This window comes from Nipponia nippon, unplaced genomic scaffold, assembly GCF_047370975.1.
Source record: "Nipponia nippon isolate SJK-2023a ecotype South Korea unplaced genomic scaffold, ASM4737097v1 scaffold_2, whole genome shotgun sequence".
Lineage (NCBI taxonomy): Eukaryota > Metazoa > Chordata > Aves > Pelecaniformes > Threskiornithidae > Nipponia > Nipponia nippon.
Genome location: NW_028262336.1, coordinates 131,149,326 through 131,169,147, shown reverse-complemented (window position 1 = coordinate 131,169,147; position 19,822 = coordinate 131,149,326). Strand labels below are relative to the sequence as shown.

Sequence of the window (19,822 nt, the reverse complement as noted above, 5' to 3'; positions counted from 1 at the left end):
AAAAGTTGCAGTACGGGAAAATTCGGTTGGACAGTAAAGGAAAAATTCTTCCTCATGTGGGTGGGACCTCAGTCCTTGGAAATTTTAAAAACTCCATGGGACAAGGGCCAGAGAAACCTGATCTAAGTAGACATTAAGGCTCTGAGCCAGTTAACTGAACTGTATAAATTCATTTTGTGCTGGCACATTTAACCTACTGGGGGAGAAAAATAAAGACAGACAGTTCTCCAACAAAACGTGTATGGAGTGAACCCCTCATCCAGACCCTCACAGATGTGCCCCCACATAATGCCACAGACATCAGGGAGTCTGCTTCAGCAGACCGATGGTAACGCCATCCCAATTCCCAGCTGTATTAATGAGTATGCACAGCTTTCCAAAAGAAACTCTTTTATTAGGTTACAAGTCTAAGATAAATTTGTGCCGTTACATACTCAGGTACAGGATGCTAGGTGCACCCAGCACTCGTTCTTCAGACTGGAAGCATGTTTGCCCTTAAGGACGTTATAGGTTTCAACTATAAAAACTTGTTTCCCATTTTAACTTTCTATCCTTTTCAATCAAGATTGGTAACTGCTTCAGTACAATCTTTCTCATATATCTGCCGCTGCTGGGAGCTCTCAGAGGCACTCAATCCCTCAAGTGACTGATTTTCTTGCTTAAAGTATACAAAGGTATTAGATATGTCATAACAATAACTTAAAAGCAGGAACACGTGTGCCTTATAGATTTTACTAGATAGGGCATTCTTTGGAGACTCAGCCACCCAAAGTCTGCTGCACAATATTTCTTCCTGCTAAAGTGCGTATCAGACACATGGAGGCAGGAGCGATGGATGGTGTGCTCTTTACATAGGGAGAGTGAGTGCACATCTGCATGGGTTTATAACATGGCCATCATAGCTTCATGATTTGAGAGTATTTATGGTGTACCAGTAAAGCAAGCCATTTAGCAACCACTCCGTTCCAAATTGTTGGGCAGGTGCTGACAAGGTGATACCAGGTTACTGGTCCATTCGCCCAGGTATCCTCCGTCAGCCAGGGAAAGCAGACCGCCTCCCCCAGGCCTCCTGAGCACAGGAACAGCTTTGACTCTTGTGGCATGGTTTTTGGGTTTTGATTCTGCTCCAGATATAGAGGTCAAGTGCAGGGTGGCCCAGCTGTTACCTTGGACAGCCTCAAACACATCACTTGCATGCCTTATTATCTCTTTTACCATTTTTTGACCCTCCTTTTCACTGCCTTTGACTTTTCCTTTCTCCACTCCAGTCTTCTCCCAGGTAAACAAGTTGCCTCTCATTGCTTTTTTCTCCATTGGCCGCAGTTCCGCTACATCACTGTCCAAATTTCATATTTCTGATAACATTACCTAAGTCATCCTGACCTTACGTGGTATTACTGATGAGGTTACCCAGGTACTGCTTGCCTGGTAAGACTATACTCCCTAAGGTAGCATCCATGAAAAACAAGTGGGCAAATATTCATCCAGTCACCCATCCATTCATCCACCATTGCAATCACCCACGTTTAGGTAGGATACGAAGGAGTTTAAGACTTGTGCTTTATTTGGTTCCTGATGGCTTCATAACTGGTGACTGAATGACTTCTTACTGGGTGAATGCAAACAATGTGACTAATCATATAGATTTAATCACATGTTCAATTATTTTCTAGACTGCAGTTTAATTCTTCGTTGCAGTACTCATTAGAAATACTTGAGCAAGGTATGTTACAACCTCAGAGGCCATGAGGAAAAAAATCTTGCATATTTAAGTTTTTCTGGAGCATGAATTCCTTCAGTGGGCAGTGGTAATACAACACACCTCACAGAGTAGAGAAAATTCTGTGATAAATCACAGAATAAAGGAGCATGGACAATGACTTAAATTAATTTGAATATTAATTGCTTCTATCTTCACCCAGAAGTATACATTCAATTAGTAACAATGGTGTACACGGCATAATGAGTTCATCCCACTAGTTTCTGGTGAGCAGTTAGCAGAAGTACTTCATGTGCTGTGGTGCAAGGCAGAAGCTCTTCCTTGGCATAAGGACCTTGAGGATGCCCCTTATTTTTATGCTGTAGATGATGGGGTTCAGCATGGAGGAAAACAGAAGGTAGACGCTGGCCAGGAGGACATGAACGAGAGGGGAAGCATGCTTGCTGAAATGGTGAACCATGGACAAGCCAACCATGGAGATGTACAGGATCAGGACTGCCAGGATATGGGACAGGCAGTTTTCAAAGCCTTGAGATGCTCCCTTTGGGATGCGATGCTGGCAATTGTCTTACAAATCATAATACATGACAAAACAATGAGCAATGGGTCTGGTACCACTATGAGGATGACCAGAGCTATTGAATGTGATGTCCGCACACACCGGCTTGATCAGGTCCTGATGCAGGCAGTAGGTGTGGGAGAGCACATGGGACTGGCAGAAGGGCAACCTTCTCCGCAAGAAGAGTGATGGCAGCCCTCCTAAGAGGTATCTGGAAAGGGCAGCCAGCCCGATCCTGCCTATCCTGGCACTGGTGAGGATGGAGGAGTATCTCAGCGGGTAGCAGATGGCCACATAGCGATCAGAGGCCATGGCCAGAAGTACCAAGGACTCCATGAAGGAGAAGGAATGAACAAAATAAAGCTGAGCAAAACAGGCATCAAACCTGATTTCCGTGTAGCTGACCCAGAAAACACTCATCACAGTTGGCATTGTAGACAGAGACAAAGCCAAACTGGTGGTGGCCAGCATGGATAGGAATTGGTACATGGGCTCCTGGAGGCTTGGGTCGGTCCTGATGAGAAAGAGGACTGTGCAGTTCCCTGTGAGGGACGCAATGTAAATGCAAGTGAAAGGGATGGAGAGCCAAATGTGGGAAACCTCCGGCCCCGGGATGCCTGCCAGGATGAACGCGTAACAGGAGAAGCTGGAGCTGTTGACAACCACATGATGGACCAGGGAGCATCTACACTGAAATAAAAAAACCTCAAAAAATAAGTGTACTGCCCACAGACCGGAAAACAGACTTACGCATACTTATATATGCAGATGATACAATTTCATAAATTACCCAAGCTCATAGCAGTGGGTAATGAATGTGCTGCTGATTATTTTTCCCTTTTCATTGATGACTACAGGATAAAATATTCACGATGAGAGAAACATTTAGACAAAAGCATCAAGGAGTTTTGAAATTTATCAGCTACCTCAATATGTGAGAAGTTCCCAATAGCAATGTTTTTTTTTTTTTTAAATACTACTGGTTTAAAGCCATAAATCATGATTAGATCACACATGTCCATCCAGCAGTGAGTTAGACTTTTGCACCCCCCCGTAATCCAGATTTTGTCTTGGGAAGGTGGATTACAGTACTGAGGATGTTTTAATTTATTCATGGTAAATATAACTTGTTATCCAATAACACCTGCAATTGTTCATCCAATAGATAAGAGTTGAATAATGTCTTGAAAAAAATTGAAATTTAATGCAAATTTCACCTGAGGTATCAGCAGAGAGAAAGATCTTTCAGAAAAAGAGAGCTGCAGGAATAAATCTTGTGGCAATGCAGAGTGCCCCATGTACGACACGAGGAATAGCCTGGACGAGGCAGCCGGTGCTGGTGTGTGGGACAGGGAACCAGGGACACAGTGCCTGCTGGTTCATCTCTCCCGAGTGGAAACCCTTGAATCCTTGCATGACAACACTCACTGCTACAAAGGAGAGATCTTTCCAGGGAAATGGAGGTCCAGAAACTTCAGGAAGAGTGCTGCTGCTGACCATTATATAAGATCAAACCTTGCAGAGTTATACAGAATAGAATAGACTAGTCAGATGGAAGGGACCTACAACCATCATCTAGTCCATTTCAAAGGAGAGAGTTTTTTCTTATTCTCTGGGGAAAGAAGTCTCTTACTTATTTAGTTTAGACTACGTGATTGGCAAAAGAAAAGCTGAATTGATCTAAAAATTGTCCACCAGTCGGTGCGTGGTTGACAGTGATGACTCTTCAGTATAACCCACAAGCACAACATGACCCAGTAACTGGAAACTGAAGATACACAGAAATTGGATGAAATGAGACACTGCTACTTTGCAAATCTGAAAATAAAAAAGGACAGATGACAAATTCTTCATCTTTTGGAACCGTAAATCTAAGAACAGAAATTCTTCTGAGATGTGTGCTTTGCCTGAAGTCCATACGATGGTTTTGATGAGTAAATTGGTTATGAAATTCTTCTGGAAGTGTGATGCAGGACGTCAAAAGAAACCATCACAGTGATCCTTTCTAGATCTAATATTTTCTAACTCTCCCGTAACTAGGAAAAAAACCCCACGAGTTAACATATTAATTAGAACAGAGAGAAAGGATTAAACAGTATTTCCTTACTTTGCCCTTGGGTACCATGTAACGAAACCTCTAAGCGTCAAGATCAGGCTCTGCAAGTGCCATCTGAGGTATGAAACCTCATGGCAACGTTCCTGCCCTTTGCATTTTGGAAACCTCCCAAATTCTGCTACAGCTGAGGCTCAGTTTTGACTGTGGGGAGAAAACCCAAGCCAAACTTACTGAGTCCACAAACAGCCACTTATGAGGTCTCTGAAACCCACCACGGAGCGTGAATAAAGGAATTTGGGGGAACAGGCAACCAATAGGGAGTCAGAGTCAAATCTGCTTTCAGCTGACAGGCATTGGGGATCAAGTCCCCCATGCAAGGAGCTGTACATACAGGCGCTAGAGAAACCTCCTTCTCTGCCTTGCACTCATGAAACACAAGGTAGCGTTGGGTCTAAATAAGAAATAAGTCTCTTGAGCCCTGGCTTTGCCTCTGCATGCATGGAAGAATTGCTGCAGTCTGCTGGGTGATGCCAAGCAGCAGGCTCACAGCCTGCTGGGGGTTGGGAGCTGAAGCCTGGGGTGGGCAGAGCTAGTTCCACCTGCTCTTGGATTTGCATGGCATTTCAGGTCCATTCATGTGTTGTGGCCAGATGAAACTGCTGTATTTATCTGCTCTGATCACCTGCAGGTCAGCTGCCTGCCAGCTGCCCGTGTGGTGTTGTTGCACACAAATGTGTTACGTCTCCTCTTTGCTGCCAAGCAGAGATGTGCTGGGGTGTGCGTAGCGGTAATGCAGGCACCCTTCATCCGTTTCCCCCATTCTGTGTCTTACCCACGCTGCAGCATCTCTCCGTTGCTCATTTGAAAGAAGCCCATGCCCACACTGGTTTTACATGGTGGTAGTCGGACCCTCCAAGGACAGCAGTCACCCCATTTGTGTATGTGCAGTGACCCAGCGCTTGGTCCCAGCTCTGCTGGAGGAGATATTCTGGGTGGAGTGTCTGCAAAATGCACTCTGAAATGTCATCCATATCCTGGCTAGTCCTCTCACAGGCTGTCAGAAGCTTGCACATGTATCCTGCTTTTTTTGGTTCTTATTACAAAGGTTCTTCCTCTAATGCGTTCACAAGGGGAGAAAGTGTCAGATTTGTAATGGGATGGATAGCAAATGCAACGTTGTCTTCTGTGGCCCCACAGTCACCACCACCTTCCTTGCCCTTTCTTCGTCCTGCATCAAGGTCTCTTTGCTGAAGCCCTGGTTATGGGGACAGATTTTCTTATAATAGCTTGAATGACCAAAATGGGGTAACCCTTTCTCGGATGAGGTTTGCACGGCATGCTGCATGCTGACCAGAGACCCCTTCCACCCTGCACAACTTGGGGTTCCCAGCATCTGAAAGGATGTAAGATTATCTATGCTGTCCTCTTTTTCTTTATAGTGTTAGCTCTAATAAATAACATTTTAAATGATGCTTTACAGAGTCTGACTGCCTTGCTGGCACTGGGATCACCACAGATGAGCCGCTCCTGGTGCAAAACTCCTCTGCAAGGTGAGAGGATGCAGCGGCAAGGAGGCTGTTTCACCATGGTTGTCCAGGGCGAGATGACAGTGAAGGACTCCCACCTTCCAAACCCCATGGCCTCTCCTAGCCCGATGTCCTGTCTCCTTGCCACACTCTCAGACATGCTCCATGGGGCTGGACAGGCCTCCAGGCTCCAGACAGTTTCTTTCTCACTGTCCTCGGTTTGGGATGGGAGGTGGTGTGGTTGCAGAGCGGTCTGCTGCTCCTTGGGCAGGTGAACAGCCCCTGAGGAAGCTCTGTGCTTCTGGGGAGAGCTTGTAGGTCCGGCCGTGCGATGCTGTGACCTGGGCAGCGTTCAGGAAGGGAATAAGTGCATAGCAAGCACAGGGGGGTCATTTCTCTGCTAACTTCTATTGATCTGAGGCTCCGGAGCTTCCTGAACCAAGAGCAGTGTTTTGTCTTGAATATTCCTTAATGGATTTTTTTTCCTGTGCATTTGTCTTACTGCTCGGTTGAGCCCCTGCAGACTTTTGGCGTTTGCAGTTCACTCTGACAAAATGTTCCAAAGCTTAATCCTGCTGAATGAAAAACACCTCCTGTAATTGGTTTTAAATTTGCCACCTGCTATTTTATTTAATGTGTCTTAGTTATTGTATTAGCAGAGACAGCAAGCAATTACACCTGAATGTCCTCTTCAAGTCACTCAAGATTTTACAGAGCCCTTCCCCACCCCTTCCATCACCCCTCTTCCAGACTGGGGAGTCCTGGTTCACCCAGCTCTTCCTTGCTTGGAAATTATTTTAAGCCTTTGGTGGTTTTTGTTGCCTCTTCCCAAAATCCTGCTAGTACCCGCAAGGGTATGTGGAAGGTGAGAGCATCTGCTTCATTGAGGTTGTCCGGTCAAGACCTTTGCAGCTCAGAGGGAAGAGAAGTAACAGGGGAAGACACAAAACACACAGAGGAGCAAACCTGATAGATAATGGAGACAACAGCAAAGACTAAAACTTTTCAGCCACTAGTTGATGGGCCATTGAGAAACTCCAAGCTCAGCTTTGGAGAGGGTCAGCCTGGCCTTTGTAGCTGATAAGAAGTGGGAAATGATGGACGAAAGGGTTTGGGATACCTGAGCGTCCTGTGGGACTGTGCAAAACTGATAAAGGAACCCTCAGGGGAAGGGTCAAAGGTGGGAAAGGGGTGTTGAGGAGGACAGGGGTGGGGGGAAATCAAAGGGACGGGGTACGAACGGGGCTGACTGCAGCCGCACAGGTCAGACACCAGAGCAGGCTGCAGGATCTCCCTGCCCCGTGTTTCGGCGGTGCAGAGCGGGGGTGGGGTGCAGCAGCAGCCCAACAGCAGCGGTCGCAGCTCGGTGGCACCCGAGACCCATTCAGCAGGCGACTGGCACCCACGGGCGTCAGCGACTCCCTGCTGCAGGCAATAAAGTCTATTGAAGGCTACATAGGACCATGGAAAGTGAGCTATGGGTCAGAGCAAGAGTCTTGCAAGCTCACCGTTTTCTGTCCGAGGATGTTGAGGGGATATGCTGTTTCATGTACACCGTCCCCTCCATGCTGCTGGTCTCCAGTCCTGGTTCGGGCACAACGTTCCTCAGCTTGCTCACGTTTTCCTGGACACCCTGTGCGTGCAGCTTCCACCTGCACTAAACCCCCTCATTTCTGGGATGAAAACCAATCAGATCTGGGAGAAATCACTGAGAATACTTAAAATGCTACTGCTTAACATACTGTTAACATACCCTTAACATAGCACTCCTGAAATATTTCCTTGACCATTTCATTCATTGTTAAAAGCCACACATAAGCCCTGGGCCCCCATCCAAAGACACTTTCAATATTGTTTTTCAGTGGACCTTGGCTTACAGTCACATAGGGAAACAGGCAGAAACTACATTTGGTGTATACCAGAAACCTTTCTAGACTGGTCATTACTCCATATGCTCTCTCTGATCATTAACATACACTGTATTGAACTCAGCAGCTTGTTTTTCTCCAAATCATCTTCCAAAAAGTTATTCAGACAAATTCTAAAAAAACTCAAAAGCTGAAGAATTCAGCATGTTCCTAATGCTTCCACTAACTTCTTCCAGTGGTTAAATATCACCACTGCAGAACGTGCGCCTGCTTACGTGGATTCCGAAGAAAACTGCTTCTTGACCTCCACCCCGGGACTCTTTCATTCTGCTGGAAATGGGGGGAAAGCAAACTCACCCAGCAAGATCCCTCCCCGGTGGGGTCGCTTTTCAACTCTGCAGAGAAGGCAGCGAGCTGTTGTGCCAATCTCCGCAGCATGGTTGTAAATACAGAATTAAATTAATGTGGCTGCTGGGGTTTGGGAGTCGCAGCGATGTGAACGAGAGAAGCGTTTGGGTTTAGTGATGAAAAAACATCTTGTCCCTTGTGCAGAGGAATGGGTGAACCTTATGACTGAAACTAGAAGAAAATATCAGATTCCCATTCCCCTGAGCCCTTTCATCCTTGGTTCATGTGTCTCTCTGCCTGAGAGCAACTTCTGCACAGCACAGATGGAAGAAATCAGACGGCTTGGGTAACATGGCAAGTCTAGCCTTGACAAAACCTAGCTCACTGGAGCTGACTGCCTGAGTGCTCCCAGCTTCTCGGGAGACACTCTCTGCCTGCAGTGAACTCCGTGCTGTCACAAAATGCCAAATGCTAGCTGGAAGGCTGTTCAGCCTTGCCTGTGCTCAGCTGCAGTGACAGCTGCGCCAGTGCTGCAAACACACCTGCAGACCTCCCCCCTCGCAGGGCACGTGTCTCGTGTCGCTGATGTCCCGCGCACATGCTTGCACGACGTCCGTGCCACCGCACAGAGCAGGGAGCTCGCGTCTGCTCACGTTGCGTCCGGAGAGCGGCCACGCAGATCTTCCCTTCGTTTCCCCAGGCTGCTCTCGGCATCAGGTATACAGCAGGAGGCTGAGGACTGTCTGGATGCTGGAGGAGGTGCTGAGCCTCCTCGGGGTCCCTGTCACTGGGTGTAGATACACCCGCAGGTTACAGAAACCCCCCTGTGGTGCCTGAGAAGTGCCCTGTGTGCCTAAGCTGCAGCTGGAGGAGATCTAGTGGAGATCCGCACAGGTGTTAGTGCTTGGACAGCAGCTCAGGTCCCCAGACGCTGGGGATTTTGGCTGAGCTGAGGTGTTTTCCAGGCTGCACGCACAGCCTCGGCTGGACCTCAGTGCATGTGCAGGCATGGACATGCAGACACAGTGACAGACACATCTCCAAGCTGAAGGAGCAGAGGTAGACAGGGTGGCTCTGAGGCTGCCAGTGGCGAGAATGGGGCCTCTGCTGGGCACGCCTTTGAGCATTTGAAGCACATCGAGCAGGTGAGATGCCAGGTAGGTCTGTGCCTGCTGCAGTGATGGGGCAGTTTGGGACCTGGATGTCTTGGTCCAGAGTTGTTCTTTTGGGTAGCTATTATGCTTAGGAACTTTTTCACCTTAAACTGTTACCATCTCACCAAGACAGGAAGGATAGTAGCATCTTATATGCGTTCTTTGCACAGAGGACATCTCTCCATTAAAAACACAGCATCAACAACATCGCTCTTCTGGCATGGGGCTAACTGCCTCCGTCACAGTTATGGGGGAGAAATAAGCATTGCTGAGGGATTGTCTGTCCCATCCTAAGATGCACAGCACAGACCAGGTAAGCTCCTGGCGGTATCTGACTCGCCACTGGATAAGGAAGGTAACGATATGCAACTAGATGGACATCTTTTAGAGGCTTATGGCATTTGGCCCCAAACAAGTGAGTTTTTCCTAAAACCTTTTTTTCCATTTTGTGCTCGATTGATATTTCTATCATAATTTATTGACAGGAAAATGAGAGTACAGCATCTGCCACACTATGATGCAGAAGCCTCACAAGCTGGCCCTTTTGTCCCAAGCACAGTTAGTAGACGTCGGTGGATCTATGCACCACGAATGTGTGTGTTCCTGTTTTCAGCCTGTTTGTTCAAATCGGTGACTTTACGATCTGCCGAAGGTGCATTCAGCTGTGACTGGATAAGTAGTTCCCCAGTGTAACCCAGGAGAAGAGCCACTCTAAAAAGCAGAAGCTGGGAAGCGGAGCACAGCAGAGTTGGACTCTCAAGTGTCCAGGACTAGGGAAACCTCCAGGAAAATCCCAGATGGCACCTGGCACAAGGGAAAAAAAAATCTCAAAACCAGGGCACATTCACATTGTTCCTAGGCTTTTCTTTTTAACCACGTTCCCATTTTGGAAATCAAGACCTTCACTTTTGCTGGGCTGGAATTCATACCCTTCTAGGTTGTTCTGTGACCCAAACTGAACTGGGTAGTCACAGAGTGTATTGCTCCTCCTGGAGCAATGAACACCCATTGTTTTGCATATGGGATACTAAGATTTGGGCCATATTCAATAACCTGAGTGCTCAGTGTAATTTGCTCTGACAGCCAGACTGGGGGCTGCTAGTGCTAGTTGACAGAACCAAGGGAGAAGTTTCCCTGCTATGTGTTAGTTAAATCTGTCAAGAAACAGGCAGTACTGAAGCAAACCCATCTGCTGAGAAAACAGAAGAGATATTGGATAGTAAGAGCATGTTTAAGATAGTGGGGTGAGTTTTCTGAAGCACTTCCTTGGGTACAGAAAACCTGCTTTTGGCCACTTTCAAATTCAATGCTTAACTGCTATTTTTGCCTCTCCTTCCAGGTGCAATGACATATCCAGCTGAAGGATGATCTCTGTCCAAGTGGTCAGCATGATGTGTGATGTTATTATCCAACTTATCTCATAATTACTCCAAGTTCTGGGAAATAAACCCTTGTGGGGCCCCAACGACATTTATTGCTGACCTGTGCAGTGCCCCTGACACTGACAGTCATCAGATCAAGGTGACTCACCCATTAGAAAAGGATAGCTTCCACATCAGTAATTATTTCATCTTCATTCATCAGGAGGACACAGTTTTGCTATTGGGAGCAATGGATTCAGTATTAGAAAATGGTCATGTATAATTTTTTTGAAAAGCTGATTGCTTTAATGCTGGGCCATTTTTACCTCCAGCAAACAACAACCATTAATGACGCAGTTTTCTGAAAAATGTGGTTTTATCAGATGTTAGCCGGCTGACCCTGCCTTTTGTTTCAGAAGAGAGATAATCTCTTTTATTAGCCCCAAGGATGTAGTTGGAAGATGAAGCTTGCAGAAGAGCCTTCTTTCTATAAAATGTGCTGATGTAAATAACAGCCTCTGATCCCACTCAGCTACTACCCCTCTCTACTTTACCATTTGTGCTTTTAGGGGTCCTCATGGCTTCACAGAGAGAGGGGTCAGAAGGGGATACCTTGTCTGCAGGGGGTTTTCCGATGGGAAACTCTGTGTGCATCCAATAACAACACATAATATTACTGTAATAACATTTCTGCTCAAAGTCAGTCGGGTCCTCAGACTGAGCCTGGGTGAGAGACTCATGGGGTGCAAAGTCTGGCTTAAACCCAGGATGTTCAAGATAAACAAACAAATACACCTTTATGTTTAGCAGCTGAGAAATCCAATCTGCCTATGCAATTTGCTGACAAAAATACAGCAAGGCCAAGAGTGATGGTGGGTCTCTACCAAGAACCAAATATTTAATATTACTGAAATAATACCAAAGAATTCAAACCCCTATATCACTGCTTAGTGGAAATCAGCATCTCACTAGGCAGAAGATGCTATCCTATATGTAGATAAGGAATATCAAAATACACACACAACAAATAAGGTGCATAGGACAGTGGTGTAAAATATACATCTAATGTGAAATTTTCAATGGAAACAGGAAAAGTAGGAATAGAAGGAACTTCAAGAGATCTTGTAGTCCATCTGCCACCCTAAAAGGCACCAGCTTACCCAAACCAACCCAGAAGGGTATTTAGTAAATCTGTTCTAACATTCCTGGATGGCACCTCCATACCTCTCCAAAAAATGTCACGCATGAAAGGAGTCATCATGCTTCATATTCTGTGGACTTTGAATGATTTTGTTGCTCTCCTTTTGCTAACGGGTCTTTGTGTTCCTTTACAGAAGGTGCCCCCACCTGTGGGTTTGGTGCTGAGAAGAACGGCAGTGCTACTCTGCGTGCCCTGGGTACAACACTCCTACTCATACTTTCTGACATAGTCTTCACTTTAGGTTTTATTTTCTTGTTTACTTTAGCAAAGCGTGACATTGTTGACTAATGTTTGCCTTGTCATCTCTGGTACTTCCCAAAGCTTTGTTACAGAGGTGCTACTCTATTTCTATTGTGAAAAAGTAATATAAAACCCCCTGTAGGTTAATATTACTGCCAGACTAACCAGTTTGGTACTAGTGTTTACTGACATAAATCCTCCCATTCCTACCAGCCCAACAGCGTGAATTGTATTTCTAGTTTCACATCCAGCGTGTCAGGACAGTTCTGAATTTCAGCCTTCTCCCCATTGTACTTTCAGCCCTCCTGCCTTGTTCTCACTGACAAATTAATAAGCAGTATCCCTATCCGATCGCCAGAAGGATGCTGGAGTTAGACACAAAATTTTAAATAGTCAGGCAGAATAATAAAGAAGACGTCGGCCTGGTACATTCATATGGAATACACTGATTAAAGGCCAGATCTTGTAAGCAAGATCAGATCTATGTACCCAAAGTGACATAACAATGACTACATTCAGACCCAAAGAAATCTCTATTTTCTTAAAAGCTCATTAACGAAAAAAGTGAATAACTGCAGAAATAAGATAGCTCCCTTCAAATCCCTGTTTGCTTCATCTTTGACAATGAATAATTGATAACTTTTCTTTGAAAAAGTCTTTTTTCCAATGAGTTTTGCCTCCACTCTGTGGTGGTTTCATTTAGATCATTCTCCCCTTTCTTGTTTCTGAATATATTATGTGAAATGTGTCAAAAGCATAATTACAGTCAAGGTAGATTTAATTTTCTGTTTCTTCCCTGTCAGCAAGGCGTGTTGCCCCATCTAAGGGAAAAATTAGATTGCTTTGTCACAATTTGTTCCTAAGAAATTCATGGTCACTGCTACTTATTTCCTTGATACGCCATACGTGCTCCATAAATATTTGGTTTGTCTGTTTCAGTATTTTTCAGGAAATAAATGTTACTCTGACTGGTTTCTAATTCCCTATGGCTTCTTCACCCTTTTCCACCTTTCTGAAGTCAGGCCCTAGGGCTACCTTCTTCCAGCCCGGTTTTCTTTCTCATTTATCTTCCGTTCATTCTCATAGATATCTGCCAACAACCTTTGGACTGCTCCTGCCCGCTCTCTACGTGCTCTAAGGGGAACGTCACCCTGCCCTTACACTGCCCTTGTAATTTAAAGCCACCTGTTTTCTTAACTTTCAAACTTTTTTTTTTTCCTGGTTCTCCTGATTTCTTACTTTGCTGCTGATTTTAGACTATTTCAGGGAAAAATAATTTGTAATTTAAAAAATTGATAAATGTCATGCATGTTCATATCATTCATCATTCAATATGCTTCCCTAGCATTTGAATAACAAAGCAATTCTTACATTAATCTATGTGTCTAACTAAATGCAAATTTCTTTTTGCCTTCCCCTTCCTTTCTGTTTTTGCTTTATATGCTCTTGCTATTTCTTTCTGTAAATCATTCCTAGTTTGACCAAGCTCAAAAGCTCATGTTTACTTTCTCATGCTAGGGCTCACTGCAAAGGTGGTGATTTATGCATGATGATTTTTAGAGTCCTTCTTGCTTATTCATTCTACTGACAGGGTTTGAAAAAAAAAAATGCTCTTTTTATTGCATCTTTAATGAACTGCATAGCATCCCAAAAAATATGCTCCTAGACATTTTCCTCATGAGATATCACTATCTCAGTTTTACCAAGTCCACTTTGCTGAAGTCTAGTGCTTTCAACTCCAAAAAACAAACAAGCAAACAAAAAAAAGCAAATAAAACCCCTACAGAATAAAGATCTTTAAAAAGTTGTAGCTCTGTTCAGTGGCACTGCTGCTTTCCTTGAAATAATTACCATGGACCCCAGAGGAAATTTAATATTCCTGTACATGTCTATAGAGCTCTTGGTTGGGCAAAGCCATAAGCCCTAGACAAAAGCCAAAGATCACAGCAGAGTGAAAGGTATTTTGGGGCAGAGCTGAGACCAAGAAGTTGCTCTTCATCTTGCTACCAAATTCTCTCTCCCTACTGGCAGCTGCCCACCTCTGGCTCTCCATCCCCTCCTGCTCCGGCACGCTGCAGCGCTGGCCACCACTGCGGCTCCACTCCTGGCCATCCTTGCGGGGCACAGCCTGGCCAAGACTGTGCTCATCATCCCCTCTGTGCTGCCGGTCTCATCCTCAGCTCTAACAACGTCCCCAAAACATTTCTCATCCAACGACCTGGGTCACAGCAGTCTTTTGCAGACCAGCCGCCTTCTCGTTTTCAACCCATCGGTTTGGGCACAGCATTCCTCAGCCTCTTCACATTTTCCTGGACAACCTGTGTGTGCAGCTTCCACCTGCACTAAACCCCACCATTTCTGGGATGAAAACCAATCAGATTTGGGAGAAATTACTGAAAATACTCAACCCCTAGAATCTGTTGTCCTGCAAGGTCTCCAGCGATCATCCCATCCTTTCGGAAAGCTGCACAAACTGAAGTGCAACCTCTAACACAGCCCGATTCACTGACCTTCCTCTTCTGCACCCCATAAAATCGCCTGTGGAGCCAGGTGTTTCCAGATCTGCCCCAGCCCGGGGCACTTCAGCTCTCCCCGGCGGATGGAGAAGCAGCAGCTCATCTGCAGTCGGAGGCGAGAGGGAGAGCACCCACACTGCTCAGACTGCTGTGGACGTGCTCGCTGCCCTTTCGTCTTCCTCTCGCCCTCGGCAAACCTTTCTTTGACATCTCCGCTGCACTGGCATTTCCCTGAATATCTTGACATTTCCAAAGGAGTCAGTGTGCAAAAGCAGCCCCCATTTTCCCGACCCCCACGCCCACCTCGTCCCGACGCCTGCTTGCTGCCTGGCTGCCCTCCTGAGACATTGTCTGACTGCCTCAAATGGGGCTTTTTTCTTTTTTCCTTTTCATCTGAGCTCACTGTCAAAACACTGCCCACCTCGAGCCTGACTGCTGGCTCAGGGGATTTCCAGGCTGGGATTTTCAGAGCCTGTTTGGTGGCTATGTTCATGGTGCCCCAATGTGGTGGACAGGGGTGGACCCACACCGACAGCATGAATTGCTCAGACCTGTTTCTATGGACAGCAGTGCAGGGACCCCACTACAGACCATCTCTCTGGAAGCTTCTCCCAACCCTTGGTCTCTCCTATACATATCTCCCAGACCCCTGGTCCCTTTAATCCAGACCTCCAGACCCCAAACCCCAGACCCCTCACCCTCCTTGCTCTCTGCTTTGGCCAGAAGTTCACTGGTGGATTGCGCATACCCGCAAACACACACATTCCTTTAATAATCCCTTAATAATTCCCAATAATTCCTGCTGTCAGCCCTTCCGCTAAACATCCCATGATAAATCCTGCACAGTTCCATAATTCTCTTGTTCAATCCTCAAATTCTCCTGCAGGCACCCCACAAAAATCCTATACCCGTTCAGGCAATAATCCAGGAATTTGCATAGTGTCCTGGAGAGAGTTTCTTCTGATGAATTGCTCTAGTTTCCAAACAGGGACAATGGCTGAACCAACGCCTTTGATGGTCTTAGGAGCAGTAGGTGTAGAGGAATGAGCCTGGTTGGTTTTCCCCACCTTGTCACTGCCCGTCTGGTCTCTGTCTGGCCTTTTGGTCACCTGAGCAGACATTGTCAGCTATCCTTGCATGTAGACTCAGTCAGCAGAGCCCCTAATGAATCACAGGGTATATCACTAATGTTGGAAGCATTTTCACCCAGAGGATGCGCAGTGGGAAGACGCATGCATTTAAGATGTTGACTGGGCCCGTGGCACACAGGTACGTCATACCAGGGCTCGTCCCGCAGCTGTGACCTGTCCTTGCCTCATACAGGGATACCCCGGCAAGAGGACCATGAGGATGCTCCTGCAGAACTGTTTCATTTTTATGCCATAGATGATGGGGTTCAGCATGGGAAGGACCGGCAGGTGGACATTGACCGTGAGTGAGAAGGCAAGCATGCTGGCCATACCGGTCAACCATGGACAAGCCAACCACGGGGATGTACAGGTTCAGGACTGCCAGGATACCGGACAGGCAGTTGTTCAAAGCTTGAGATGTTCCCTCTGGGACGCGATGCTCAGAATGGCCCTAGCAATCGGTATATATGACAGAAAGATGAGCATGGGGACTAACGTCAGAAAGAGACTGGCTAAAGCGAAGCCGTGCCAGTTATTGATGTGATGTCTGCACACACCAGCTTGATCAGGTCCTGATGCAGATAGTAGGCGTGGGAGGGGACATGGGACTGACAGAAGGGCAATCCTTTTAATACCACAAATGGGGGGACAGTTGGTAAGGCACGTCTGCACAGGGCAGCCAGCCCGATCCTGCCTATCCTGGCACTGGTGAGGACGGAGGAGTATTTCCACGGGTAGCAGATGGCAACATAACGATCAAAGGCCATGGCCAGAAGCACAGAAGACTCCAAGAATGAGGATGAATGAGTTAAAAAAGACTGAGAAAAGAAAATATCAAGACTAACCTGCCTGGCATCAAACCAGAATACACTCATCACAGTTGGCGTTGTAGACGGAGACAAACCCAAACTGGTGGTGGCCAGCATGGATAGGAATTGGTATGTGGGCTTGTGGAGGCTCGGATCAGTCCTTGCAACAAACAGGATCGTGATGTTCCCCAGAAGTGACACAACACAAATGAAGGTGAAGGGAAGAGATGCTGACAGTTTCCAGCCCTCAGATGCCCGTAAGGATAAATGTGACTGGTGTGGAGGTGGACTTCTTGAGAGACATGAGGTACCAAAGATTACCTGCAGTGAAAAAGAAATATCAAAGAAATCAAAGTAACAAGTCTAAGAGGACATAGCAAACACATGTAAATGTGACAGATGTGAAGCCAAAGCTGAAAGAACACAGATGTCAAATAGGGACATGGACCAGACGCCACAAACTTCAGGTGCTGGAGACCCCAGCAGATGGGTGCTCAGTTATCTTAAGGTAAGGTCATACACAGAAGACATCTATAAAGCAGCTCATTTTGGGGTTCTCCTTCTCTGTATCACATGAGCATTGTAATGTAGTTTTCAGAGAGACTATGCTGCTTATAAAAATAGTTCTGCACATACAAAACATGGGAGATTTGAAAACTGTACCTGTGTCATATCACTATTTTACAAAAACCTTAGTTCAGTGATTGGCACCAAAGAGCTCTTGCAGTTTTCCTGCTCTAAGGATTTGGACAAAGACTATGGTCTTGGCAGTAGGTCTACAGTTGGGTGAGAAAAGTTCCCTCTTACACATTGGTGCAGTGCATGGAGCAGCCCGTGGAGCCCCTGGGGAGCACCGGCAGCACCCGCAGAGCTTCCTACCAGCACAGCTGACCCCTCCTTTGTCACCCCTGCTTTGGCCAGCACTTGCTGCAGAGCCAGACAGAGCAACAGGCATCTCTGTGCCGACTGCCCAGGGTGCTGGATAAGGTCCTCTGGCAGAGGGCTCATAGGAGAGTTATTTTCCCTCTGTGCCTTGCATGTAGGCTGTGAGAAGAGAGCTCCTTTGGTCAGAGGCCAGCCTCTCCAGCAGCCTGTCTGACCAGGAGCCTTACAGACAAACGTCCACAGGTAAAGCTGGTGGCATTCCTGGTCTCCGTGCTGCCCTTGCAGTGGAAAGGGCACTGCCAGCCGCCTGGCATGCAAGTGCTTACCCGTGGGTTGATGCTCAGGACTGGAAGCCTCTGCTGTGCTGGGGCTCCTCCTTTACATCTCTGTGGGGTCTCGCTGTGCACTGGGCTCCTCCCAGCCATGTTCTGCCTCTACTCCCCAGTTTGAGCATCTGGCTTCTCTATGAGACATGCAGAAAGCTTTGTGTGCCCCAAGGCATGGCTTTCTTTTATGAATAGAAGTTGAACTAGATTAGCATTGTAGGTCCCTTCCAACTGAAATATTCTATTGTATTCTATATTAGGAGGACAAAAAGAGATGTTACGAACTTGTAGCAGACCATCATAGCCAGAGCTACAGCAGTATCTTGTCAACTTTACTGGTTACCTTCTCTCTTGGCTGGAGAGCAAAAGGAGTCAAACATCCCCCGCTGGCTGATGTCCCCGCTCTGCTCTTCAGCTCTTGCAGTTAGCTCCTGAGACCCAGGAACCACATCCAACGCAGAGCCTTCCTTCCAGGTGATCTTGGCTTGTATGTAACCACAGCAGGGACCTCTCAGGCTGCAGTAATCAGTTACATACATGCATCCAAAACTCCATAAAAAGGAGAAGAAACAAACCCGCAGACAGCTTGGAAGCACCCTGTGAGAGAGCAAGAGCAGATGGGGAAGTGGGGTGATGCTGCTGTGCACTTGGACTGGGGGGAATCAGTGCTCCTCATGCCCTGGACCAAGGCACTGGAAAGCACAGGCAATTTACCTTACTCAGTATAAGAAATCATGGTCCAGAAAAGCTGTGTGGAAAAGAGGAGATTCCCAGCCTGAAGATGCAGCAGCAGCAGCAGCAGCGCACGGTCTGTAAGCAGAGGCATTTTGGACAGGACTGGAAATCTGCCTCCAAGATCAGGTCCCCCTCCAAGAAAATGAGGGGGGACACTGCAAGCTTGAGTTGCCAACACCCCGCAGCCATGGCTGTCGTCACGCGGAGCAGGCAGGTACCTGAACCCCCCGCAGGTGTACAGTCTCCACCTCTCTGACGATGGGAACACCACTGCCAGCGACAGGAATTAGTACAGGTATCCTAAGTGGGGAGAAGGTCCTCCAGGAACTTGCTCACGCAGCCTGTCTATGGTGAGGAGAGTGCCAGAAGACAGAGCAGCAGGATCCAGCATGAAAATGCGGTAGGAAGAGCTCCTTCTTCTAGCCTGATGCTTTCACCTTGCAGCCCAGACCTTCCTGAAGATCTGCTGGGCGAGCAGGGTTCGGGAAGAGAGTAGGGAGTCACTGCCAGCCTCCCTCACTGGTCTGCCAGTACATGGCTGCTTGTAACTGTTCTGTGAAAGCCCCATGGGCAACCCAGTGATAGCCTGCAGAAAGTGAAAATTTTCCACTGAGCAGAACTATAAACCACCTGTGCTCTGGAAAGGAATTTGGGAGGGAGATAAAAGATATGAGAGTATTTGTTTAATTAACAAATTGTGGAAAAATAACAGCTATACCCTTGAAGAAGAGCTACTGGACTGATGAAAGGGAACATCTTGGCACCAAAGGCTGGATGGTGGCCAGAAAACATGAATTCTGATAAAACTGCAGTAACTGGGTGAAAGGTAAATGTGGCGAGGGGAGATCGTGACCACCGACTCAGGTGAGGACCGAAAAGACTTGCCCCCCCACCTGAACGGAGCATGCATGCTAATTCGCATAGCAAGCGAGGCTAATTTTAATGTACTAAACCGATAGTGTATGAAATGCTAATCACTAACCAATAAGTGTAAAATTAGGCGGGATTATACTAACCATGTAGCAAAATAAATATTCTGTAGTTTTGTACAAAGGTGTGTTAGCTTTGTGGATTCACCACCTAGCACCCATCTCTGTGCAGACATGAACTAAAATACCTCTGCTCTTTGTGTTAATTGGCGTCTGCACACCGGGCGAACGACCCCGCTTTCGGGCCAGCTCCAGCATTCCTGTGCTAGCCCTGGGGAACGGGCCAGCCCGGTCACAAACAGCAGGCAAGCCTGCAGCAGCCCGCCCGGCCCCTCTTGAGACGCTGCTGCCAACAGCCTGCAGATTGCTGGGTCCGCAGAAAGGGGACACAGGCCAGGCAACAGCTGCATGGGACATCGGGAGGGCTCCTGCATGTGCTTTCAGGGTGGCAGAACCAGG

The 19,822-nt window shown here is 46.9% G+C and overlaps 1 protein-coding gene and 1 long non-coding RNA gene across 2 annotated transcripts; both read right to left on the bottom strand.

Annotated features, from left to right (window-relative positions):
* Nucleotides 1-1,994: 1,994 nt before the first annotated feature.
* Nucleotides 1,995-2,930, bottom strand: LOC104014859 (olfactory receptor 51Q1-like). The gene is given in 3 exon segments (XM_009467535.2): nt 1,995-2,248; nt 2,251-2,354; nt 2,356-2,930. Coding segments are annotated over 3 exon segments (771 nt in total). The 5' UTR covers nt 2,769-2,930.
* A 6,850-nt stretch (nt 2,931-9,780) lies between these two features.
* On the bottom strand, nt 9,781-19,034 carry LOC148055978 (uncharacterized). The gene is made up of 5 exons (XR_015704828.1): nt 18,414-19,034; nt 18,043-18,296; nt 16,525-16,809; nt 10,762-10,830; nt 9,781-10,035 (listed from the first exon to the last, which is right to left on the bottom strand). It is a non-coding gene; the product is annotated as an uncharacterized LOC148055978 (long non-coding RNA).
* Nucleotides 19,035-19,822: the final 788 nt, after the last annotated feature.